The sequence below is a fragment of the Lepidochelys olivacea genome (genome assembly GCF_965140295.1).
Source record: "Lepidochelys olivacea isolate rLepOli2 genome assembly, chromosome: 1".
Taxonomy (NCBI): Eukaryota; Metazoa; Chordata; order Testudines; family Cheloniidae; genus Lepidochelys; species Lepidochelys olivacea.
The window spans coordinates 136736211-136757073 of record NC_140411.1 but is presented as its reverse complement, the minus strand read 5'-3'; the positions used below and the strand labels follow the sequence as shown (position 1 = coordinate 136757073).

The 20863-nt window shown below is 42.2% G+C and overlaps 1 protein-coding gene across 1 annotated transcript; it reads right to left on the bottom strand.

Moving 5' to 3' along the window:
- Positions 1 to 1332: 1332 nt before the first annotated feature.
- TLR7 (toll like receptor 7) lies at positions 1333 to 11090 on the bottom strand. Its single transcript, XM_084649608.1, has 3 exons — positions 11015 to 11090; positions 10519 to 10568; positions 1333 to 4875 (listed from the first exon to the last, which is right to left on the bottom strand). The coding sequence occupies exons 2-3, from the start codon at positions 10519 to 10521 to the stop codon at positions 1726 to 1728; spliced, it is 3153 nt and encodes a 1050-aa protein (XP_084505734.1). The 5' UTR covers positions 10522 to 10568; positions 11015 to 11090; the 3' UTR covers positions 1333 to 1725.
- Between the last annotated feature and the right edge of the window lie 9773 nt (positions 11091 to 20863).

Sequence of the window (20863 nt, the reverse complement as noted above, 5' to 3'; positions counted from 1 at the left end):
ATCATGACTGGTGTGGAGAAAGTAAATGAGGAAATGTTATTTACTCCTTCTCATAACAAAAGAACTAGGGACCACCAAATGAAATTAATAGGCAGCAGGTTTAAAACAAACAAAAGGAAGTATTTTTTCACCCAACACACAGTCAACCTATGGAACTCCTTGCCAGAGGATGTTGTGAAGGCCAAGACTATAACAGGGTTCAAAAAAGAACTAGATAAATTCATGGAGGATAGCTCCATCAATGGCTATTAGCCAGGATGGCCAGGGATGGTGTTCCTAGCCTCTGTTTGCCAGAAGCTGGGAATAGGCGACAGGGGATGGATCACTTGATGATTACCTGTTCTGTTCATTCCCTCTGGGGCACCTGGCATTGGCCACTGTCAGAAGACAGGATACTGGGCTAGATGGACCTTTGGTCTGACCATTATGGCCGTTCTTATAAGCTTACACAGAGCTCTTCTTCAGGTCTGGGAAACATACTCAGTGTCACAGTTAAATACAAGGTGGAACAGATTGTTTAGCATAAGTAGTTAACACATATTTCAAGGGACCATTCAAGGTGAAGTGCCTTGAATGAAGTGCCTTGAACACTCCTACAGTCATTGCAGAGAAGGGAGGTGAGAAGGAAGGGAGGGGAAAAAAGGCACCTGGGGGCAAGAGAAAGGGGTTGTTAGTGGCTTATAGATTGCTGTAATAAGCCATAAATACAGTGTTTTATTCAGTCCATGATTTTTAGTGTCTAGTGAAGTTATGGATTTAAGCTCCCAGGCTCGTCTTTTGAAGATATTGGGCAGGTTTCCTTCGAGAATGAGGACTGAGAGGTCAGATGTAGAATGATTGTTCTGTGAAGAGTGTTCACCCACAGGCGATATGGCGTTTTTGTCATTTTTCAGTATGAGTTCATCTGAGAGCATAGTGATTGTCTGGTTTCACCCACACAGTTGTTATTGAAGCATCTAGTGCACTGGATGAGGTACATCTTGTGATAGGCACGTGTAGAGCTCATGGACCTTGAAAGGTGTGTTGTGGGGAGTATTGATCATCGTAGCAGTGGAAGTATGTCTACAGGTTTTGCATCTTTTGTTTTAGCAGGGTTTGGTGCTGCTTTAGGTTGATGAGCTACAGTTTTATATGAGAATACTATTTAATCTAACAATGATCCAAAGAGCACCAGTTTCAGACACAGCTAAACTTCTCCTTGTAGTCCATGTAATACAGTAACACAAGTAAGTGGTCTCAGAGATATTTGAGCCAACCTAGAGGAGAAGCTCTCAGCCTCCACTGAACTGAAAACTGGAAGCTATGATTCTCTTCCAAACCTGAGTCTTCCAGCTGGTAGTGCGTTTGATCTCTAAGTGCCTGGTAAGGTGCATGTCATTGAAACAGTCTGGTTGGCAACTGGTGATGATTAAATGTAAGGCCGTCATGTTGCAGGGAGTCAAGTAAAATACTGTCTTTCCAATGTTATGTGCATTTAACTTTCGATATAATGTCAGGCTTAAGTTATCTCCCATGCTTTGAAACCTTCAAGTAAAATTGGAGTTTCAGTATCACCCAGTCTACTCAGCCGTGTTAGTCTGTATTTGGTGCATCCGATGAAGTGAGCTGTAGCTCACGAAAGCTTATGCTCAAATAAATTGGTTAGTCTCTAAGGTGCCACAAGTACTCCTTTTCTTTTTCCAGTCTACTCAGTATCATACTAAGATTGTACAGGGCATGGGAGAGCTACACAGTCTCTTGGAACAGTTTGTTGTAGGTCATGTCATTGTTTGTCGCCAATGCATTTTTCAGACACTGCCAGAAATAACACTGGGACTGAGGATTGGTTGGCCACTCTAGGACAGAGCTACTACACAGCCTTTTCCTCAGCCGGAGGTACCTGGACTTCTTCAGAGCTCTCTCAAGAAATATCAAGATAATCACATCTACTTTTTCATCCATAAGTCTCTGGTGTGCCATGTAAAATGCTGTCTTAAAGTTGCCACTTGTTGTGTACTTGTTAGTCAGCACAAATACGGTTTTTCGGCTCAGTTGTATGCTCTGGGAAAGATTGTCCAAAACTGGTTGCCCCGGCAGCCAATCTCTTTCTTCCAAACATAAATTGAACTGTTTATCTTTTTGATCTTCCAGGTTTTCAACTAATTCTTTCAAGATCCATTCAGCTACAGCTGGATCTTCATTATCGTAGGAAACAAAAGCATCATAGCAAGTTTCTGGTGAATGTAAACGCCGATAGCCCTTTATCTTGGCAGTGCAGAAATGGTAACTATACCACATATCCCAGAAGTAGAGGTGACTTGTAACTGTAAATACCATCAGACACAGGATAGCTGATGCTGTCAGAGAGTACAGGATCACATGAGAGGAGTCCAGTTCGCAGGTATACAGATCCAAGAAAATCACACTCTTACCTTTATGTGCTCCTGGGCCTGCACAGGTCACATCTGTGGCCAGCAGAGGAATTGTAACCTCAGTCTGGTTGATCCACCAAACAAACCACACAGCATCACAAATGCATTTGAAAGGGTTGCCATGTAAAAGCAACATCTCCAGATTGCTGATAACATTCTCTGGGAAGCTAGATTTCTTAATTATTTGGATTTTGTTTGAGCTGAGATCCAAGTGTTTTAACTGGAAGGCATCTCTGAGAAAGTACTTGGTCAGCCGTCGGATCCTATTGTTCTGTAGTATCAGTTTGTGGAGGGTTGCAGAGCAATTGGACAGCTCCCGGGGGACAGTACTCAACAGATTATTGCTAAGATCCAAGGTTTCCAGTTTCTCCAAAAAGTGGAGTTTCCCCCAGTTGAAAGTCTTCAGCATGTTATTGGTTAAGATGAGTACCTTGAGCCGTGGAGGCATGCCTTCAAAAGCACCAGGAGGCAAAAAACTCAGAGAGTTGTAGGAAATGTCCAGTTGCTCTAGGCTGGTCAGATTCTTGAAAAATGACAAGTATCTAGTATCCCCATCCCTCCATAAAACATCTAAGTGATTTCCTTTGAATTCCAAAGTCTGAAGAGAATGACTTTCCATCCCCATATTAGTAGAAGTGGAAATTTCATTCCCATTCATCATCAGCTTCTTCAGAAAGGTCAAATTCTTTGTAAAATCAAGCATGTGAGTAATACCTTCTGCCAGAAAATAATGTTTGTTACCGCTCAGGTCTAGAATTTCCAGATCTTTCAGTTCCTGGAAGGCAGTTGAGTACAACAAATCAATCCGATTGTTAGAAAAATCCAGATATTTCAGTCCAGAGAGAGGGTAGAACTCACTTCCATTCAAAGTCTGGCTGATAGCATTACCTGACAAGTTGAGGCATTTGAGGAAAGTGAGATGCTGGAAGTCAGAGGGGTTGATAAAAAATATGTTGTTTCTGCTTAGATCCAGAGTTTCCCCATAACTGAGGCAGTCCTCATTAACAAAAGGTTGGAAGGAAGCAGCCTCTTTGTCTTTGGATTTACAACTTCGCCCATACTCATCATACCGGAAATAATGCATTTCCTGCAGCATTCGGCTTTTGTATTGGTCTACTGAAGCCATGGGGATAGAACAAAAACCATGATTATTGAATTCACCTGAAGAAGGAGATATTTTATTTACTGAGAGGTCTATCATTTTAAGAGATGGGAATTTTTTAAACATACTCAGGTTAGCGAGTTTGATAAAATTAGTTCCCAGGTCCAAAACTGTCAAGTTTCTAAGATGAAGCAATGGACGTAGGTTTTCTTGACTCAATTCTCTGAAGACATAACCCTTAACCCTCAAAATTTCCAGGTGTGTGAGAGAGGAAAATGTCTTAGACAGGTTCAAAAATGAAGAATAAACCTGAAGTTCGAAATTAAAGGACAGATCCAGCTCTACGAGGTTGGGGATAAAGTTCAAAAAACAAGCTTCTCCAATTTCTTTGGCCAGGAAATTTTGGGAAAGGTCAAGCACTTTGAGATTCTTGGTGTTCTTAAACCAGCTACTGGGTACATTGTGAAGGGAGTTACTGTGAAGGCGCAGAATTTTTAATTCTTTTAAGGCATCAAAGGCCTTGTGATGGATCCAAATTGGGGCATTATTAGGGCACGGAGTACACGGAAATGGGGCATTGTAACAGCGAGGGCAGTTGCCACTTAAATCAAGAATTTCCAAATTGTAAAGGTCATTTAAATCATGCTCCTGAACTTTTTGAATCATGTTATTGTAAAGGTACAGTTCCTTTAAAGTGGATGACAAATTGTGTGGAATGTAGGTTAAATTATTGGCTTTCAGGGACAATACTGTTAAATTTCTCAAGTCCCGGAAGGCTGCTTCTTCAATTTCAAATGAAACATTGCACGGATTACGGTAATAGCAGTTCTGTCCCAGATACAACATTTCTATGTTTCCAAGTTCTGACAGATTCTCTTTTGTGATGGAAAAAATGCTGTTTGCTTCGAGGCTCAGCAGGCGTAAATTAGAAGGAAGCCCCCGAGGTATTTCTGATAGCTGATTTCCATCCAAGTACAATGACTCTAACTTTGTAAGAGTGGCAAAGCTGCTGTTCTGGATTTGCAGTCTCCTGGTGCACACATGATCCTTTGGCCCCAGTCGAACAGGCACACAGTTGCACCTGAAATCAATCTCCAAAAGATTATCAAGATGGACAAAGGATGTTGGGTAAATGTTTGGAATATGGTTAATGGTGAGAGTCAGGTTGGTGGTGTTCAGAGGAATCCCGTGTGGGATTTCAGTGAGGTGACGATCACTGCAGTCCACTATCACATTGGCTTTTGAAGCTTCTACTTTCACATCACAGGGTAAGCTTTTAGGAAACCATCTGGCTGACAGCAGCTTGGAAAACAGGAAGAGCAAGAGGAAGCGCAATCTGTTTGAGGGCCATGTGTGAAAGGCCTGAAAAGAAGGAAAGAAACGCACAATGATTTAGTACAGCTGCAATATACATCTACAATTATTTTTCCCTTTTAACTATTAAATGTTAGATCCCAAAATTCTCTATTCAACAAAGCGCTAAAGAACATTAAAGAACTTACTCAAAAGTGTTGTGAAAGACAAATGAAATTCATGTGCCTGGGAATTCTCTTTGGTTAATCTCCATTTCCGTGCACAGCTATGTTATACTCATGTAGGCCCAGAGAAATCCATCTGAAGACTTGTGTGGAATTAGAACAAGGAGTCTGGTGGCACCTTAAAGGCTAACAGATTTATTTGAGCATAAGCTTTCATGGGTAAAAACCCCACTTCTTCAGATGCATGGAGTGAAAATTACAGATGCAGACATAAATATACTGACACATGAAGAGAAGGGAGTTACCTCACAAGTGGAGAACCAATGTTGACAAGGCCAATTCGATCAGGGTGGATGTAGTCCACTCCCAACAATAGATGAGGAGGTATCAATTCCAGGAGAGTCAAAGCTGCTTTTGTAATGAGCCAGCCACTCCCAGTCCCTATTCAAGCCCAAATTAATGGTGTTAAATTTGCAAATGAATTTTAGTTCTGCTGTTTCTCTTTGAAGTCTGTTTCTGAAGTTTTTTTTGTTCAAGTATGGCTACTTTTAAATTTGTTTTTTTGGATACAGACTAACACGGCTACCCCCAATACTTGACATTGTGTGGAATTAGGTAGCTCAATTTAAAAGGGTTAAATAAACCCCACATAGAAAGCTATCAAAACAGTCCAGCTGCATATGTTAACTCAGCAAGGAGAGATCTGACATTTGTTTCTTTTCATACTCATGATTTTCCCCTATATTGTACTTCTGTATATCGTTGGAGAATGTAGTAATATTACATTTAAAGGTATAGGAGAAATGTTTCAGAGTTCATTTTCAATGCATGGTAAGTTGTAGCTGTACAAAAGGAAGCAGTGAAATGACTAATGCACAAATTGCTGTCAAATGCACAAAATAAACAAATGAAAAAAATAGGGTGGTTTTGTTTGTAAGATACTCGGGTTCAGTTTACAGTGGAGTAAGGGCTTGTCTATACGGAGACTTAGTAGGTGGCAAGCTGGGGTGTACGTCTACTGCATACAAGACTGCTGTGCGCTAACTGGCCGTACGGACCCCTTGTCACACACTAAAAGTTCCCTAGCGCGCTTTGATCTGCAGCTTTGCACTATAGAACTTTCAGTGTGCAGTAGCGGATCCACTCAACAACTTCGTGTGCAGCAGGCTAGGCTAGTGTGCTCAATATTTTTCATTAATAAACAACGGAGGTGGTGATGGAGGAGCACACTAGCACACTCCACCAGCACACTAGCCTAGCCTGCTGCACACGAAGTTGTTGAGTGGATCCGCTACTGCACACTGAAAGTTCTATAGTGCAAAGCTGCAGATCAGAGGACATCCGTCCTCTAGTGTGTTTCATTCACGTCCTGGGTTGATCTCCATGTGGTCAAACTGTAAATTTTCAAAAAGTGACTAGTGACCTGGGTGCCCAACTTGACACAAATTAAAGGGGCCTGATTTTCAGCAGGTATGTGATCAACACCCTTTAAAATCAAAACAAGATATACTGTCACTATATACTTTTGAAAATTCAGGCCAGTAAACTAAGGTGCTGATGTAACAATGATAGGTTAAAAAGAATCAAGCAGAGGTGTACTTTTAAATTGGCTGTGTCCCTTTAACAAATAATAATAGCTAAATAAGAGAGCCAAAACCCACAGACATTTCAAAGTTCACAGATTCTCCCCAAATGAGCTCTCTTTTCACACCTATATTTGTGATTTTGGCTACTCTTTTTATTTATATTTGTATTGGGGAGGGAGGAGGACTGGAATGGGGAAGTAACATTTCTCAGTATTCTAGTGGATATTTCCTTCTTTCATGTGCAGTCACTATTTTTTTTTTCAAGTAATATTATTCATTGAAGTTGTCAATCACCTGAATTTCAATACAATTTTAACTATCCTTATTTATTGTGTTATTTTGGGACTGGCTTTTATCTGGATTTTTTTTGAAAACTTTAAAAAAATTCATAATTAACATTTCTCCCTCAGTAATTTGATGTGTAAGGAATGGAGAACAAAACATTACACCCAGTGCTTTTTAATGAATCAAGTAATTACATGAGAGAATGTATTGACTGAATGTGGAAGTTCAATTAAGCAGCTAATTACATTGAGAATCAGATGCTTAAACAGATGCCACTAGGTATGCCCAAGTGTTTCTTCACTCCTGTTTGATCATGTGAACATCTTTTTGTTACTACAAGCCACCTGTTAAACTGAAAGTCTGGGAAAATGCTGTTGAGCACTAATTCAGACACACTTGGTAGGTAACATAGGCATTTTGAATATTTAGGTTTTCATGTTATATATGTTGTGCTCACTTAAGTTGCTCCCCTGCTGCTCCTCCACCCTGGCCATATTGTATTTCATTGTTACCTAAAATAGCCAGCCCCAGATGTATACAAAGGAGTTAACAAGAACTGAAAGGAGACCAACCATAAGAAATAGATGGAACGGCTCTCATGTGACACTGCATTTCTGTTCTCTAAAATCAACACTTGGTTTAAGAACTTCAGGAGATTTATTCTGTCAACTTTCCAATATAAAGCTTCAGTACTAAAGTAGGAACATAAAGAGTCATTTACCTGATCTGCATCCAATTGAAGTCAATAGGAGTTTTGCCATTGACTTCAATGGCAGCTGGATTGTGTCCTAGGAGATGTTTTATGTCAATGAGACAAATTTCATTTATTTTTACATGAGGTTCAGATCAGTTCTCTACATTCCTGAGGAACCTCAACCTTTCATTCAAATGGGTGACTCCATCTGACAACACCAAAAGGTGCCAGAACCCTCCCACACTTCCATATAGCCTTAGAGTAAGAGAAATTGGTTGCAACCTCCAGGCTGAGGTAATGAGGTAATCTGTAGAGGAAAAAAAAATCACTCCCCCAACTCAATATTTTTCATTAATAAACAACGGAGGTGGTGATGGAGGAGGAAAAAAGGGAGATAAGGGGGGTGGGGGACACATTTTTTAAAAAAAAATTAACAAAGCCAAATTAACTGGAAAAAAAAAACCCTGAAAAAATTAACTGAGAACTTTGAACAGGATGAAAAATTACCCATTGAAATCTTCATTTGGTTGGAAAAGGAATTATTTTTGTTAAAAAAGTTGCAAGAGAAAAATTTCAACAATATTATGCATCACTTCATTTTAAGGAGCACATTTAGTAAACTCAATAACAGCACATAAGTGATTGGTAACTTTTATAAGGGATGAGAAAATACATAAATGATTATTAGAATAATGAAAATTGCTACCAAAAGGGTAAGCTATAAAAAGCTGCTCCTCTACTGACAGCAGGGTCTTCTCCAGAACCATGAGCAGGATACCTGAGGCTATACACCAATCATGAGAGCTGGAAGAGATGTTCACAATCTCTAGCACAAGGTTACTAAAGAAGCCTCAGGCTCCCTAGCTCCTCTCCAGAATTATGGGGTGTGTCTGCCATGGAGGTCACTCAGTGAGTGGGAGTTTCATTGTGGGTAGCTCAAAGAGCCTGCTGGGAGTGGGAGCAGTGTGTTTCAAGGGGCTTACCTGGCAGAAGACCAGAGAGGCACCATCACATGTCAGGATGAAGAGAAGAACAGGGCATAAGGATGCCAGTCCTTCTCCCATTCCCCAACAAAGACCAATGTATGTGTGTTGGAACTCCAACTTTCAAGTTCAGGTTTGAACAGGTCTTGCTGTAACAGAAATGCTGTTGGATTCTTCGCTATGATGGTTCACTATGGACAATTTAGACATTTTATTCAAACCTGATCTTTGACACTTTTTAGATGCATTCCTTAGAGAAGAAGGATGGTGCTGTGATTAAGGTATTGGACTGTACTTGGGAAACCTGGGTTCAGTTCTTAGCACTGTCACAGGCACAGACTTTTGGTTTTGCTGGTAGGTGATTTTGAAGAGGGGTGTGGGGGGGAGGCTATTTTCAGCATATTTATACACTTCTTTTATATTCTAGTTATTGAATATGTGTCTATCATTGGTATCTTAATAATTTAATCATTATTAAGATAGTAATGAACTACATAATTATATTATAAATGACAATATATTAAAATCATTGCACTCACCTATAAGCTGTCTTCAGTAATAACCCAGTTTAAACACATTACATCTCACTGTAACTTTCTAGATGAAACGGTCAGCAACACTGTGGCTCGTGAGGGCAGTACTGGGTTTACAATGGCTCTATGCCCACATGTAGGAGGGGCCCAGCTCCACCTGCATTCTGCCCTGAGGCCCCATCCCCACTCAGCCTCTTCCCCCTGAGGTCCCGCCCACTGCTCACTCCTCTCCACCCTATGTGAGCGGCGGCAGGAGCCCTGGGGACAAGAGGCCAAGTGGGGGCGGGTCCTCGGGCAGATCATGAGCTGAGCACCCCCCTCCTATTTTTTTTCAGTGGGTGCTTGAGGCCCAGTGCACCCACAGAGTCAGCGCCTATTTCACAGGCTTCCTGTGTGATCCTGGGCAAGCTACTTAGGCCCAAATTTCTAAAGGTGTATTAAGTGCTTAAAGTGCAGCTAGGTACTTTTGAAAATCTCACTAGGCACCTATCTCTTATTGATTTCTGCATCTTTAGGTGCCTAAATACCTTTAAAAATCTGGCCCTTAATGTGTCTGTGCTCAGTTTCCCATCCATGAAATGGGGGAAGTGCCACTTCCTTTCTTTCCTCACCATTCATCTGTCTTATCTATTTTGATTGTAAGCTCTTTTGTTAAGAAACGGTCTCTCGAATTATTTGTCCACACCACAGACTACGATAATACAAACAAGAACAGTGTCTTTCCCAGATCGCTGTAGAAAGGAAAATGCATTAGCAATAATCATTTGTGTCAAAGTCTTCAGAGTAAAAGAAACTGAAGTTAAAACCAGTAGCCGCAACCGTTGCCGTTGTTTTCTGCGTAGCCAGTTTGTTGCTATTGTAGGAAGCGCAAAAAGGGCCTCTTTCTGCCTGATTAACATTTGATCAAGTGATCTATTCTCTAGGCAAATGCAGGCATTTCACTGTTACACGTAAATAAACGTATTTTTATAATCTGACCATGTGGCTGTCCATGACAATGGAAGGACCAATTATGACTTGTATAAACCCTATCGAATCCACATCTGACTAACAGTATTCATCAAATATTCAGAAACAATGCACTGGGGATATTTTCTAAATGGACTTTTATCATCCTTCTTTGAAGTTGTTTCATACAGATTTTAAAGGCAAAATATAATTGGAGCAGAGAGAGAAAATAGCATCCCAAGGGATATGAACATTCTGGAAGAGGATATTGTTATTAACATGCTATCATACTAAAAACTTGCAATAAAATAGTAGGAGCAAACGTTATCTGTCCCCTGATCCGTGTTATTGTGTAATGCCAACTATAATCATTATGACAAATTATGAAATTGGTGTTGGTAAGGAAAGGGATAGTCTGAAAAACTCCTCTCTCACCCACGTTGCAGTTCCCATTCCACAGAGCTCTAAGAATATGCTTAAAGTGGAAGCTGAACCTACCATTTCCTGTGTTCTTCCAAGACTTAGAGATGACTTTTCCCTGGCGAAAACTGCAAATCAAAGGGAGACACAACAGCTTGAAAGGAGTGTCCACTGCTTCAGCTCAGGTACAGAAGCAAGCACAAAATGGCATAACTCACTGAGACACCAAATAACGTTCGGATACTATCGTTTCTTCAGTCAAGATGAAACTTGAGAAATCAATTACATGTGAAACAGCTGCTGCTACTCACTTCTTCAAAGTTATATTTAAATTAAACCTTTGGGACCTCATTTATTCCAGCCCACCCTCTACCCCCTGATAAAAATAGCTCAGGGTTTTACCTGTACTTATTTCCCCCTTTCCCCAGAGTCCACATTTGCTCATGAAGAAGAGGTGCACTGTCACAGATTCTGTATAGCAATTCATTGTCAAGTTTGCCATGTTTTTGTATAGCTTCCTTTTCAAATGGTCTATTTTATCCAAATACAATCTCTCTTTCTCTCTCAGTCATACCTTCAGCAGCTGGATTGGCTATGATGACTCCTTCTCCAAGAATCTCCTAAGAAGCCCAGCTGAGGCAACATGGGTGACCACAATGGGTGTGCAATGCCAAAATACTTAAGGAGTATTTACTGGGTAGGGAGAAGAGGGTTGCTAGAAAGGAACAACATCCACTCAGATGACCCAGATTTGCACAAGTTCAACTTCCTCTTTCTAAGCTGGCAATGTTGTTAGAAGCAGCGTGAATAGAGAGAGGATCCTGACATGAAGATAGTTTAGAACTGGAAATTTAACTATGATTAGTTAGGGTTCAGTCCTCCTCCTAGCAAAATCAACAATCAGGCCCCTTTTTGACCACCACCCAGTATATCTGAAGTTGTATAATAAACAGACATATTCCCAAGCCTAAAAGGCTTACAGTTTAAATAAAAAAGGTAACAGGAATCAGACGCAAAACAGACTAGCTCACCACTGTGGATTATTTTGGATTTTTAATTTCTTGCCCTGGCGAATTAACAGTGAAAGACTTTGGGGAAGAAATGTCTTTTAAGGATGGGGGCATTGAAGGAAGGTAACTAAGATGTGGGACACTGTAGTAGCTGATCTAGTTACACGGGTGTAAGCACCTAACATAGATCAATCTAGGGTACTAACATGGCTCCCATTACCATAGTATCTGAGTGCTTCACAGTTGTTTAATGCATTTAAACTCACGGTTTTACAGATTGAGATCTGAGGCATAGAGAGACTAAGGCCCAGATCATCAAAGAGAGACATCAATAGGAGTTAGGAACCCAAATACTTCGGAGGATCTGGGCCTAAGTGACTTGCCCATGGTCACACAGGAAGGCTGTGGCAGAGCAGGGAATTAAACCTGGGTCTTCCAAGTCCAAGGCTAGCACCCTAACTACTGGATCATCCCACCTCTGAAGTCCTTTTCCCCCTCCCAAGACAGGAAGAGGCGTAATGGTATTTTGTTCTGAGCATTAAGTGACCACAATCAGGCCTATAGTTGCCTACATTCTGTACTTGATTCCTAAAGATATGTTATCAATACAATAACATTTGGTTTTGCTGATAGGCCCAGGCAGCTCGACATTTCTATTCATAGATGGTGCATTTAGTCTTTCACTTTCAGGTATTATAAATAATGCATCAGCTTTGCTAAAACTCTGCTTAGTTCTGTGAGACCTGTAAACAACATTTTTATAGAAGGAAAAATACTTTGTAAGTGCAAAAATAAAAGGAGTACTTGTGGCACCTTAGAGACTAACCAATTTATTTGAGCATAAGCTTTCGTGAGCTACAGCTCACTTCATCGGATGCAGCTCATGAAAGCTTATGCTCAGATAAATTGGTTAGTCTCTAAGGTGCCACAAGTCCTCCTTTTCTTTTTGCGAATACAGACTAACACGGCTGTTACTCTGAAACCTTTGTAAGTGGTTCCACTTAATTTATGTAGGCAGTCCAGTTAGAATACTTAACAGACTATCAGTCCTGAGAGCCTGCATATCTCTAACTCATCTTTAAAGCTCATTGTATGCCTTTAGTGCTGTGGAAATAATCTGTTTGATGCATTTATTACTACAAAATGGATGTTCATTAAGGGACTGGTCCAACACCAACGGAAGTTTAGTGGGAGACTGTCCATTAAACCTGCAAGGTGTGTGTCTGGAGTGGCCCAACTGTGAGTGCCAACTTCAGGGCAGACTGCCAAGAAGCAGAGCAGAGACCCCAAACTGGTTGTATGTTCTTGTGACAGAATGCATCCCATAGTCACACCCTACACATGATTGTAATAATCTTTGTACTAAGTATGCCTTCTGAGGTATCATTTGAAAACTCATAACTTGCTGATCAGTCATATCATGGTAAAATCCATGTAGCAACATTATGTATGAAATCAATGAACTTATGAACATTATGAACATAAACTGAAAGCATGACAGAACTGTTTCCCAAATAAATCTGGGGAGTCGCTAAACCAATTTCTCAAAGATAAAGGGAAAGCTTATGCCCCAGCCAGGTGTCAACAAAATTAATGGGCCCTCATCTGTGGCAAGTGGCTATTCTGTGGCAAGAAAAGGGGGCAGGGACAAAGATCTGCATTTTAGCAAAAAACAGCATGTCTGCTTCCTCCGTCAGACCCCCTGTCTCTACGTTCCCAGCTGGAAATGCTTTTCAAAGAGGGACTGAAACTATACAAAGGAGAGTCAAACACCCCAAGACACCCTTCTCTCTCTCCCTGGCCCATCTCATTCTCCACATTTGAGAAGACAAAGGAAACAGCCATTGGACACTGGGGGAGGCGTCCTGACCTGAAGAGTTTGATCAGTAATGCTGTTGGAAGCATACAGTGAGAAACTTTGCTTGAAATCGAATATACTTTGTTAAACTGGGTACCAGAAAACATTTTATCTTTATTTGGTAACCATTTCTTACTCTCATGCCTCATCTCCCTTAAAATCTCTCTCGTTGTAGTTAATAAACTTGTTTAAATTCAAGTGTCTGGGTAATTCCTTTTAGGGTGGCAAGCTGTGTGTATATTATTCCCTTAAAGGAATAACAGATTTAATATATTTGGACTGTCCAGGAGAGGGCTGGGCAGTATAGGACATACATTTCTGGGAGAAAATCCAGGACAGGCGTTTGTTGGGTCACCCTGGAGTATAACCCAAGCTGGTGAGAGCCAGGGTGTGACTAGCAGGCTGCAGTTACACACACACACAATATGGTAGTGACCTGCACGCTGGTAAACTGTTTGTGAGTGGTGCAGGTTTGGAGCTACAACAGTAAGGCGTTGCATGTCACCCCAAGTTGAAGGGCAAGGGTGACACAGCCCCCCACAGGTCTTGATTTCATTGTTCTATAATTAAATTTCACCAATCCAGTAATAAGTGTGAACTCCTAAAGCACTATAACAGCCTTAACATAGAGTACAATGCCCAAGTGACTCAATCTTGCCACCCAGGCAAGCTGGACTTAGTGATAGATGGTCGCTATACACCAAAGATCACAAAACATTCAGGTTACTCCCAGTCCCAAAGGACCAGTCATTTACCCCAGGTCAATCTGTACCTTCTCTCTCACACCAAAGAGAATACTTGTAGTCAATCCTATAGTAAACTAAGGATTTATTAACTAAGGAAAGAAATGAGAGAGTTATTACAAGGGTAAAGCAGGCAAGCATATAGACACAAATGAGTTACAGTCTATGGTTTCAAAAGGTGACAGTTGTAATCTGTCTGCTCTGAATATCTCTCAGGGCTAACCCAGGTTGATTCTGGAGGTCTGCTTCTGTTTTGTAGCTCTGGCCCTGTGAGAATCCAAACAGCAAAAGAAGTGAAAATTTTTCACCAGCTATTTTTAGTTCCTTCTTCCAGAATTCAAGGGATGAGCCCTTTTGCACATAGCCTCTTCATGAGTGTAAGGGGGAAAATAACAGTCTTTGTATTGTGATGTCTCACAAATGCCCATTTAGTTTTGACAAGCCTTCTTGGTGGGCAGGAGATAATCCTCCGGACTGGGTTCACAGTTTCAGAGAAAATGTTTTTACAGTTACAAAACAAAACAAAAAAACCCTTAAATATTACCTTATAGCATGTGCTAAAGATATTATAAGTGAGATTCATGCAGGCAGCATCTTACAAGCATTTCATAAAGTCTAAACACATTATTATAAGTGCAATACCCATTTTAACCATATTATCACACAGGTGAACCAGACTAGTTTCCAGCAATGAATTTGTCAGTGCTCAGTTGAGTCCTAAAGCTTTGGCAACAGCTGGCATCTGGTCTGTCAGTATCACAGTGTTAACCACCTCTGCAGAGTTACATGCCTGTTTAAAAAAAGCTTTGTGCAACCTATTGATTTAGGGGAGATTTTCAAAGGCATAAATGTTGGCTAAGCACCCAACGCTCACTGACTTTCAAAGATGCTCCCTTTAAAAATATCCCCTTTAGTACATAGCCACCATTTTAACTCGTTTTAACTACTGTATAAACAAGTTTCCTTTTGGAAACCATAGTTATGCTAATTTCATTTCTCTAATTTTTTTTTCTAAACTGAATTTGGCAGTGACCCACCATGTAGCATTTAAGTTTCAATTCACCGTCAACTGAAACTGCCTGGTGACTGGAAAGGCACATTAGTGAAACGAAAAGTTCCCCCACCCCGCTGGGTGAGACATGTTTCAAACATCACACAATATAGAGAATGATACTGATTTAGAAACAGAGAGAGCGTACAAGCTCTCTCAGTGGTCTGGAACTTCAGACCTAAGGCATGCTTCTCAGAGGCACTGAATCATTATATTCAATGGGAATTGGGAATGTGCAGAACCTCTGAAAATAAGGCTGCTAGCACTTCTAGGAATCATAGTTTTAAATCACACTAGGACAACACAACCTTTCAGCCATCTGAGGTAGACAAATTAAATCCCATGCAATGTGTCATGTGGAGAGAGGAGATAAGGCCCTGACTGCTCTGTGTTGACAAAGAATCCATAGCACTGCTCATAAAAGTAAGCATTTGCCCCATGTCTGGCCAATTCTCCCTACTCAGCAGAAAAGTGCCCTCATTGTTCTATGAGGATATCTTTTCCGTCCATGGAAGTGGGCACAACCAAGAAAGGAGACACAGAAAACATATTTCCACCAAAACAAAACAAAACAAAAAAACCCAAAACTGCTGACCAATCCACAAGAGGCCCGAGACCTAAAAGGTTTATGCGGCATTAAGTGCTGTGACACTAGTCACAGAGTAGCTGATGGATATGAGCAACTGTCAGTTTTTCAGGGGTGCCCATCTATAAAGCCACCTGCATCTGTTGGACTGGAGACCAGAGGTTCCCCTTCCCCTGAATTTCATCATGCTCTTACTTAGCCATTTACAGTACTAATGTCACGTTGGGTAAAATCTTCAAAGTATGATACTTACCAGGTGATTTAACAGGTAGTCACCAAATTCTTAGAAAAAAATCTTGCTAGTTTTTTGATGAATATACAGTACAATAAAGCTTTACACCAAAATAGACAGATGCACCATGTGAACCCCAAAGAGAAATGGATAGGAAAATGGAGAAAAACGACAACAACAAATGGTCGCAGCAGATAACTATGGAACTGTAGGATCCTGGCTGATAACAGTTACAGAAATCATGGTGATAAGAACTAAAAATACTCAAGACAATACACAAAAGAGTACACATAGTAGGCCAGATGAGACTACAGAAGTCTCACCTCCAGCTGTGTAGAAACACAAACTTAGCTACATAATTAATTCAGTGCTTGCTTCTGCAACCCAGAATTAAATAATATTGCACTATAAATCAAAAGGACTGATGGTCCAAATTCAGCTGTTTGAGGCCCATGGCAATAAGAATTTAACCCACTTGGTTTTGTGCTGTACAATTGATACTTTTCCCAATACATAAATTTGTCCAAGTACAGGCCCAAATAATCTGTTTGCACTGGAAGATGACAAACACTTCATTAAAAAGTCACTTACAGAATCACTGTTCCACTGTCCCATTAAAATGCAGAGAGGCACTCTCAGAATACAGATTTAGACAATGGCAGCTCTTTTATCTATTTACTAGAGCTGGATGGTGCGGCTAATTGGCTTTCCTATTGTCTAGACTTGACTGGGGTTTGAATGAAGTCTACTTAAGTGCAACATGGGTAGGAGACAGGTATTACTGGTTGTCTGGAGGGGAAGGAAAGCTGAAGGAATAGCAAAGGAGCATTCCTTCCTTGGCTGAAGAGACATTCCCATCTGCTGTTACTGTTAGTTGGTATCTGGGGAGCCTAAGAGCAAAAATTCCCCTACACCATGTGTGTAAGGAGGGTGCAACATCTTGTTTCAGATGTGGATATTACTACATTTTATTTATAGCATCTATCCCAGCTGCTAAGCATATTGCACATATTTTATTAAGATTGTTTTTATGTAAGTGTCCCATATCAGGTCCATAGTGAAACAGATGAATCAGAATTTCCTACATCTTTCCAAGCCTGTCTCAGTTATCCTTCTCTCAATCTCCTCCTCAGTCAACCCACATCTCCTCTACAAGGAAAAGCCTGGGGAATATAGGTGATCCTTGTAACAAGTCTACAGAGGTCATCACATATGAGCTGTTGAGCCAAGAAAGAACATGAATTGCAGAGGCAAGTCCTTTTCCACCAGTCACCAAGAATGCTCCATCAGCCCCCTCTTATCCATGCTACTGCAAAAATCCAATCTGCAGGAGAGTTTGGCTGTACTTGAAAACTACTCAAACATTACTGAGTGCATCTTATTTATTTAGTACACCTTAAGGTGACCATATTATGTATGTTCAACAATGGCACTGGTTTCTAGACATAATTCAAAGTGTTGGTTTTGCTCTATAAAGCCTTTTATTATAGGAGTCCTGTCTTAAAGACCACCTGTGCATTGCCCAGACAGTGGGGGCACTCAACAGAGCTACAGTTTGTTGGTCTTCCCTAATGACTCTGTTTACACAACATTTTCTCCACACAAGAGAGAAGTTGTACAAGGTGGGGTGGTAAATTCACCGCTGACCATTTTTAAAATCAAGAATGGGTGTTTTTTTTTAAAAACGGTATGCTCTAGAAATATTTTGGAGAAGTTCTAGTCTGACCTTCTGTATAGCACAAGCCATAGATGATCACAATGGTCCCTTCTGGCCTTTGAATATGATGTTTGTTGTACTGGCTTAGGTGATTATTGTTTTTACTGTAAATTCATGTACATATTTATAGTAGGAAAATACCCAAGGAGGCTTTACCACAAGAATGCAGAAATACATTTTTTCATGTCTGCAACTTAAGCGCTGAAAGGCATGGGTCCGGGGGGGGGGAGAATAGTACATGATCATGTAATTGAAGACACTGCCATAAAGCATACACAAAACAACTTAACATTCCACACAGATCTTAATTTTGGCGTTTTCAAACTTGCGTGCCTGTCTAATTTTTAATAAAAACACAGGGCGGTTTTGTATAGTAAGTTCCTACCAGAGGGTTGTTTGTTTTAAGAAATCCAAGTTCTGTCATGTACAACTGTAACACTACACCACATAAGTAGGGACTAGATGGCCCATTTTTAACAGGACAGTCAATGTATTTAAGTCCTCTGCCAAGTGCCTAATTTTTTGCTAAATAGAGGCAAATTGTCTTGTATTTTCTGCATCCCCCCCGATTTCAGTACCAACAGGTCCTGCTGGGGGCCAGATCCCTGCTTGCCAGCCGCTCGCCCAGCAATGGCGGGAGGGAATGGGGGGGGGGGGGAAAGGTGTGTCAACAATGGGGATGGGTGTGCAAGGCTGGTGGCAGGAAAATATAGCTTGGGGACTGCTCCTGCTGGTCTGCCAGCACAGCCCCCACTGTGTGCTAGCTGTCAGCCAGCAGGGCCCCCGCTCCCCAGCCTGTTTCCTGCTGGCTGTGCGCTGCGGCGGCTAGTTAGTGGGAGCAGGTGGTGACCTCACGCTGGGAAGATGCAACACAGGGTAGCAGATAGGGGCCCATTCCAGGGACCCAGCAGGGCTAAGAGCACCAGGCAGGGAGGGTTTGGTTGGTCACTCCCCATATGTGAGAGAGGGGTAGGGATGGGTGTAAGGTTGCCAGGTGTCCATGTCGACCAAAACGTCTGGTCGAAAGGGCACCTGACAGCGTCTGGTCAGAAACATTGACCAGATACTCAAAGTCTGGTTGCCAGCTATGCTGGAATCTCCCTTGCCACTTCCTCCAATGTCAGCAGCATGAGCATGGCCACAGCAGTGCCAGGGATAGGCAGTGAGAGTGCTTCTGCCCTCCCATTGCTGCTTCTGCTCTGCTGCACCCTCCAGCCACTGCCCCTACCTTGCACAGGTGAGTAGCCGGAGCACGGCACACTACCACCGCTCCACATACCTGCTGTGGCCCCTGCCTAGTGCCTGGGGCAGCTGTGGGGTAGGGGGTCCCCGCTCAGCCTGTGTTGGAGGATCTCTGCTCCCCCAGGCAGTGGGGCTACACTGACCCACTGGTGGGGAAAGCAGGCTGCAAGTATCATTTTCACCATGCACAAGTAGGCAGCAGGGGGGCTCAGACTTGGACCGCAGGTGGAAGGGGGACAGTAGGGGCGCTCAGACCAGGACCATGGGGGGGCAGGGAGGGGGATGTCAAGCTGGTCCTGCGTAGGCAGGAAGGACTCGGGCCAGCCACACATGGATAAATATGGTTACCTTACACATGGGTCATCAGTGGAGTTTGAAACCAGGACCTCAAAACTGTACCACAGACCTCTACCGCTACCATGTAATTATATTAGCTTGCAACAGTAGAAGGCTGTTCTCCTCTGGCTGACTAGCTATGGAACAGACAAAGGTTACAGCCGCAGGAGTAATCTCAGTTTTAAAGTGCAGAGACTTGCCAGAGTTTCTACCCACATAACGTGGCTAAGTGGATAAGGCTTGGATCTCCTATATTAGAGACCTGAGCTCTGTTCCCAACTCTGCCAGAAACATTTATTGTACACTTACTGTTATTCCTGGTTTAAAAAAAAAGGTAGGCTGATACTTTGCCTTTTTTGCAAGCACCCGGATATTTAGAACATCAGCCCTTGCCCTCTGCTACTCAGAGTACTGTGCTCCTGTCTGGTGTCGCTCATCTCACACAAGGCTGGTTGATGTAGAACAGGGGTGGGCAAACTTTTTGGCCTGAGGGCCACATTGGGGTTACAAAACTGTATGGAGGGCTAGGTAGGGAAAACTGTGCCTCCCCAAACAGCCTGGCCCCCCGCACCCATCCATCCCCTCCCACTTCCCACTCCTGACTGCCTCCCTCAGAACTCCTGACCATCCAACCGCCCCCTGCTCCCTGTCCCCTGACTGCCCCCCCCAGAACTCCCTGCCCCTTATCCAACCATCCCGCTCCCTGCGCCTTTATCATGCCACTCACAGCAGCAGGACTGGCAGTCACACTGCCCAGCTGGAGCCAGCCACACCGCTGTGCTGCCCAGAGCACTTGCAGTGCAGCAAGCTGAGGCTGTGGTGGGGACAGCAGGGGAGGGGCTGGGGACTAGCCTCCCCAGCTGGGAGCTCAGGGGCTGGGCAGGACAGTCCCACGGGCCATAGTTTGCCCACCTCTGATGTAGAGCTTAAAAGATATGAATATTGTTACTGGGACTTTATAGGCAACTACAGTGCCAAGGCTGCCGATACTTAGTAACATAGCGCTGCCCCATATTTGTTGTGAGAAGGCCTCTCATGCTGCTGGCCAATATCCATAAGAACAGCAACCTGTATTTGTATGCAGACCTCTTCAACCACCCACCAGCTGGCCTGTCTTCTAGATGCATTTTATGGTAATTTACACCACCAAAGGACATGACAGTGGAATCAGCTTGGCGTAATGAGTGGTCAATGACTGTTCTGAATCACTCTTGTCATTGACCCACCCAGTAAGAAAATGTTAGTGAGTAAAACTATTCCCCCCTCCCCCCCCAACCCAACATCAGAAACAAAGGAACCATTTTTGCTGAAAAAAAACTTTAAAATGCATAACCTGAGAAGCAAAAACGGCCCCTGTTCACATAGGTTTAAATCAGATACCCAATAATGATAATTTAAATGTTACTGTAACTATTTCCGTGCTTGTCAGAGCATTTGAAGAGGGAGAAGGATGAACCTATTATGAAGGTCTGCACAAATTGAGGGGTGGCTTGTTTTGGTGTCTAGGATGGCTGGGCACAGTTTGTAAGCAGGTCTTGGAAGAATACCACTGTCTATATTTTCCACCCATCCTCCATCCCCAACTCAGTACTTGTAATAAGTGGTCTCCATAAACCAATGCAACGAAAGAAAATAAGAAAACAACCTG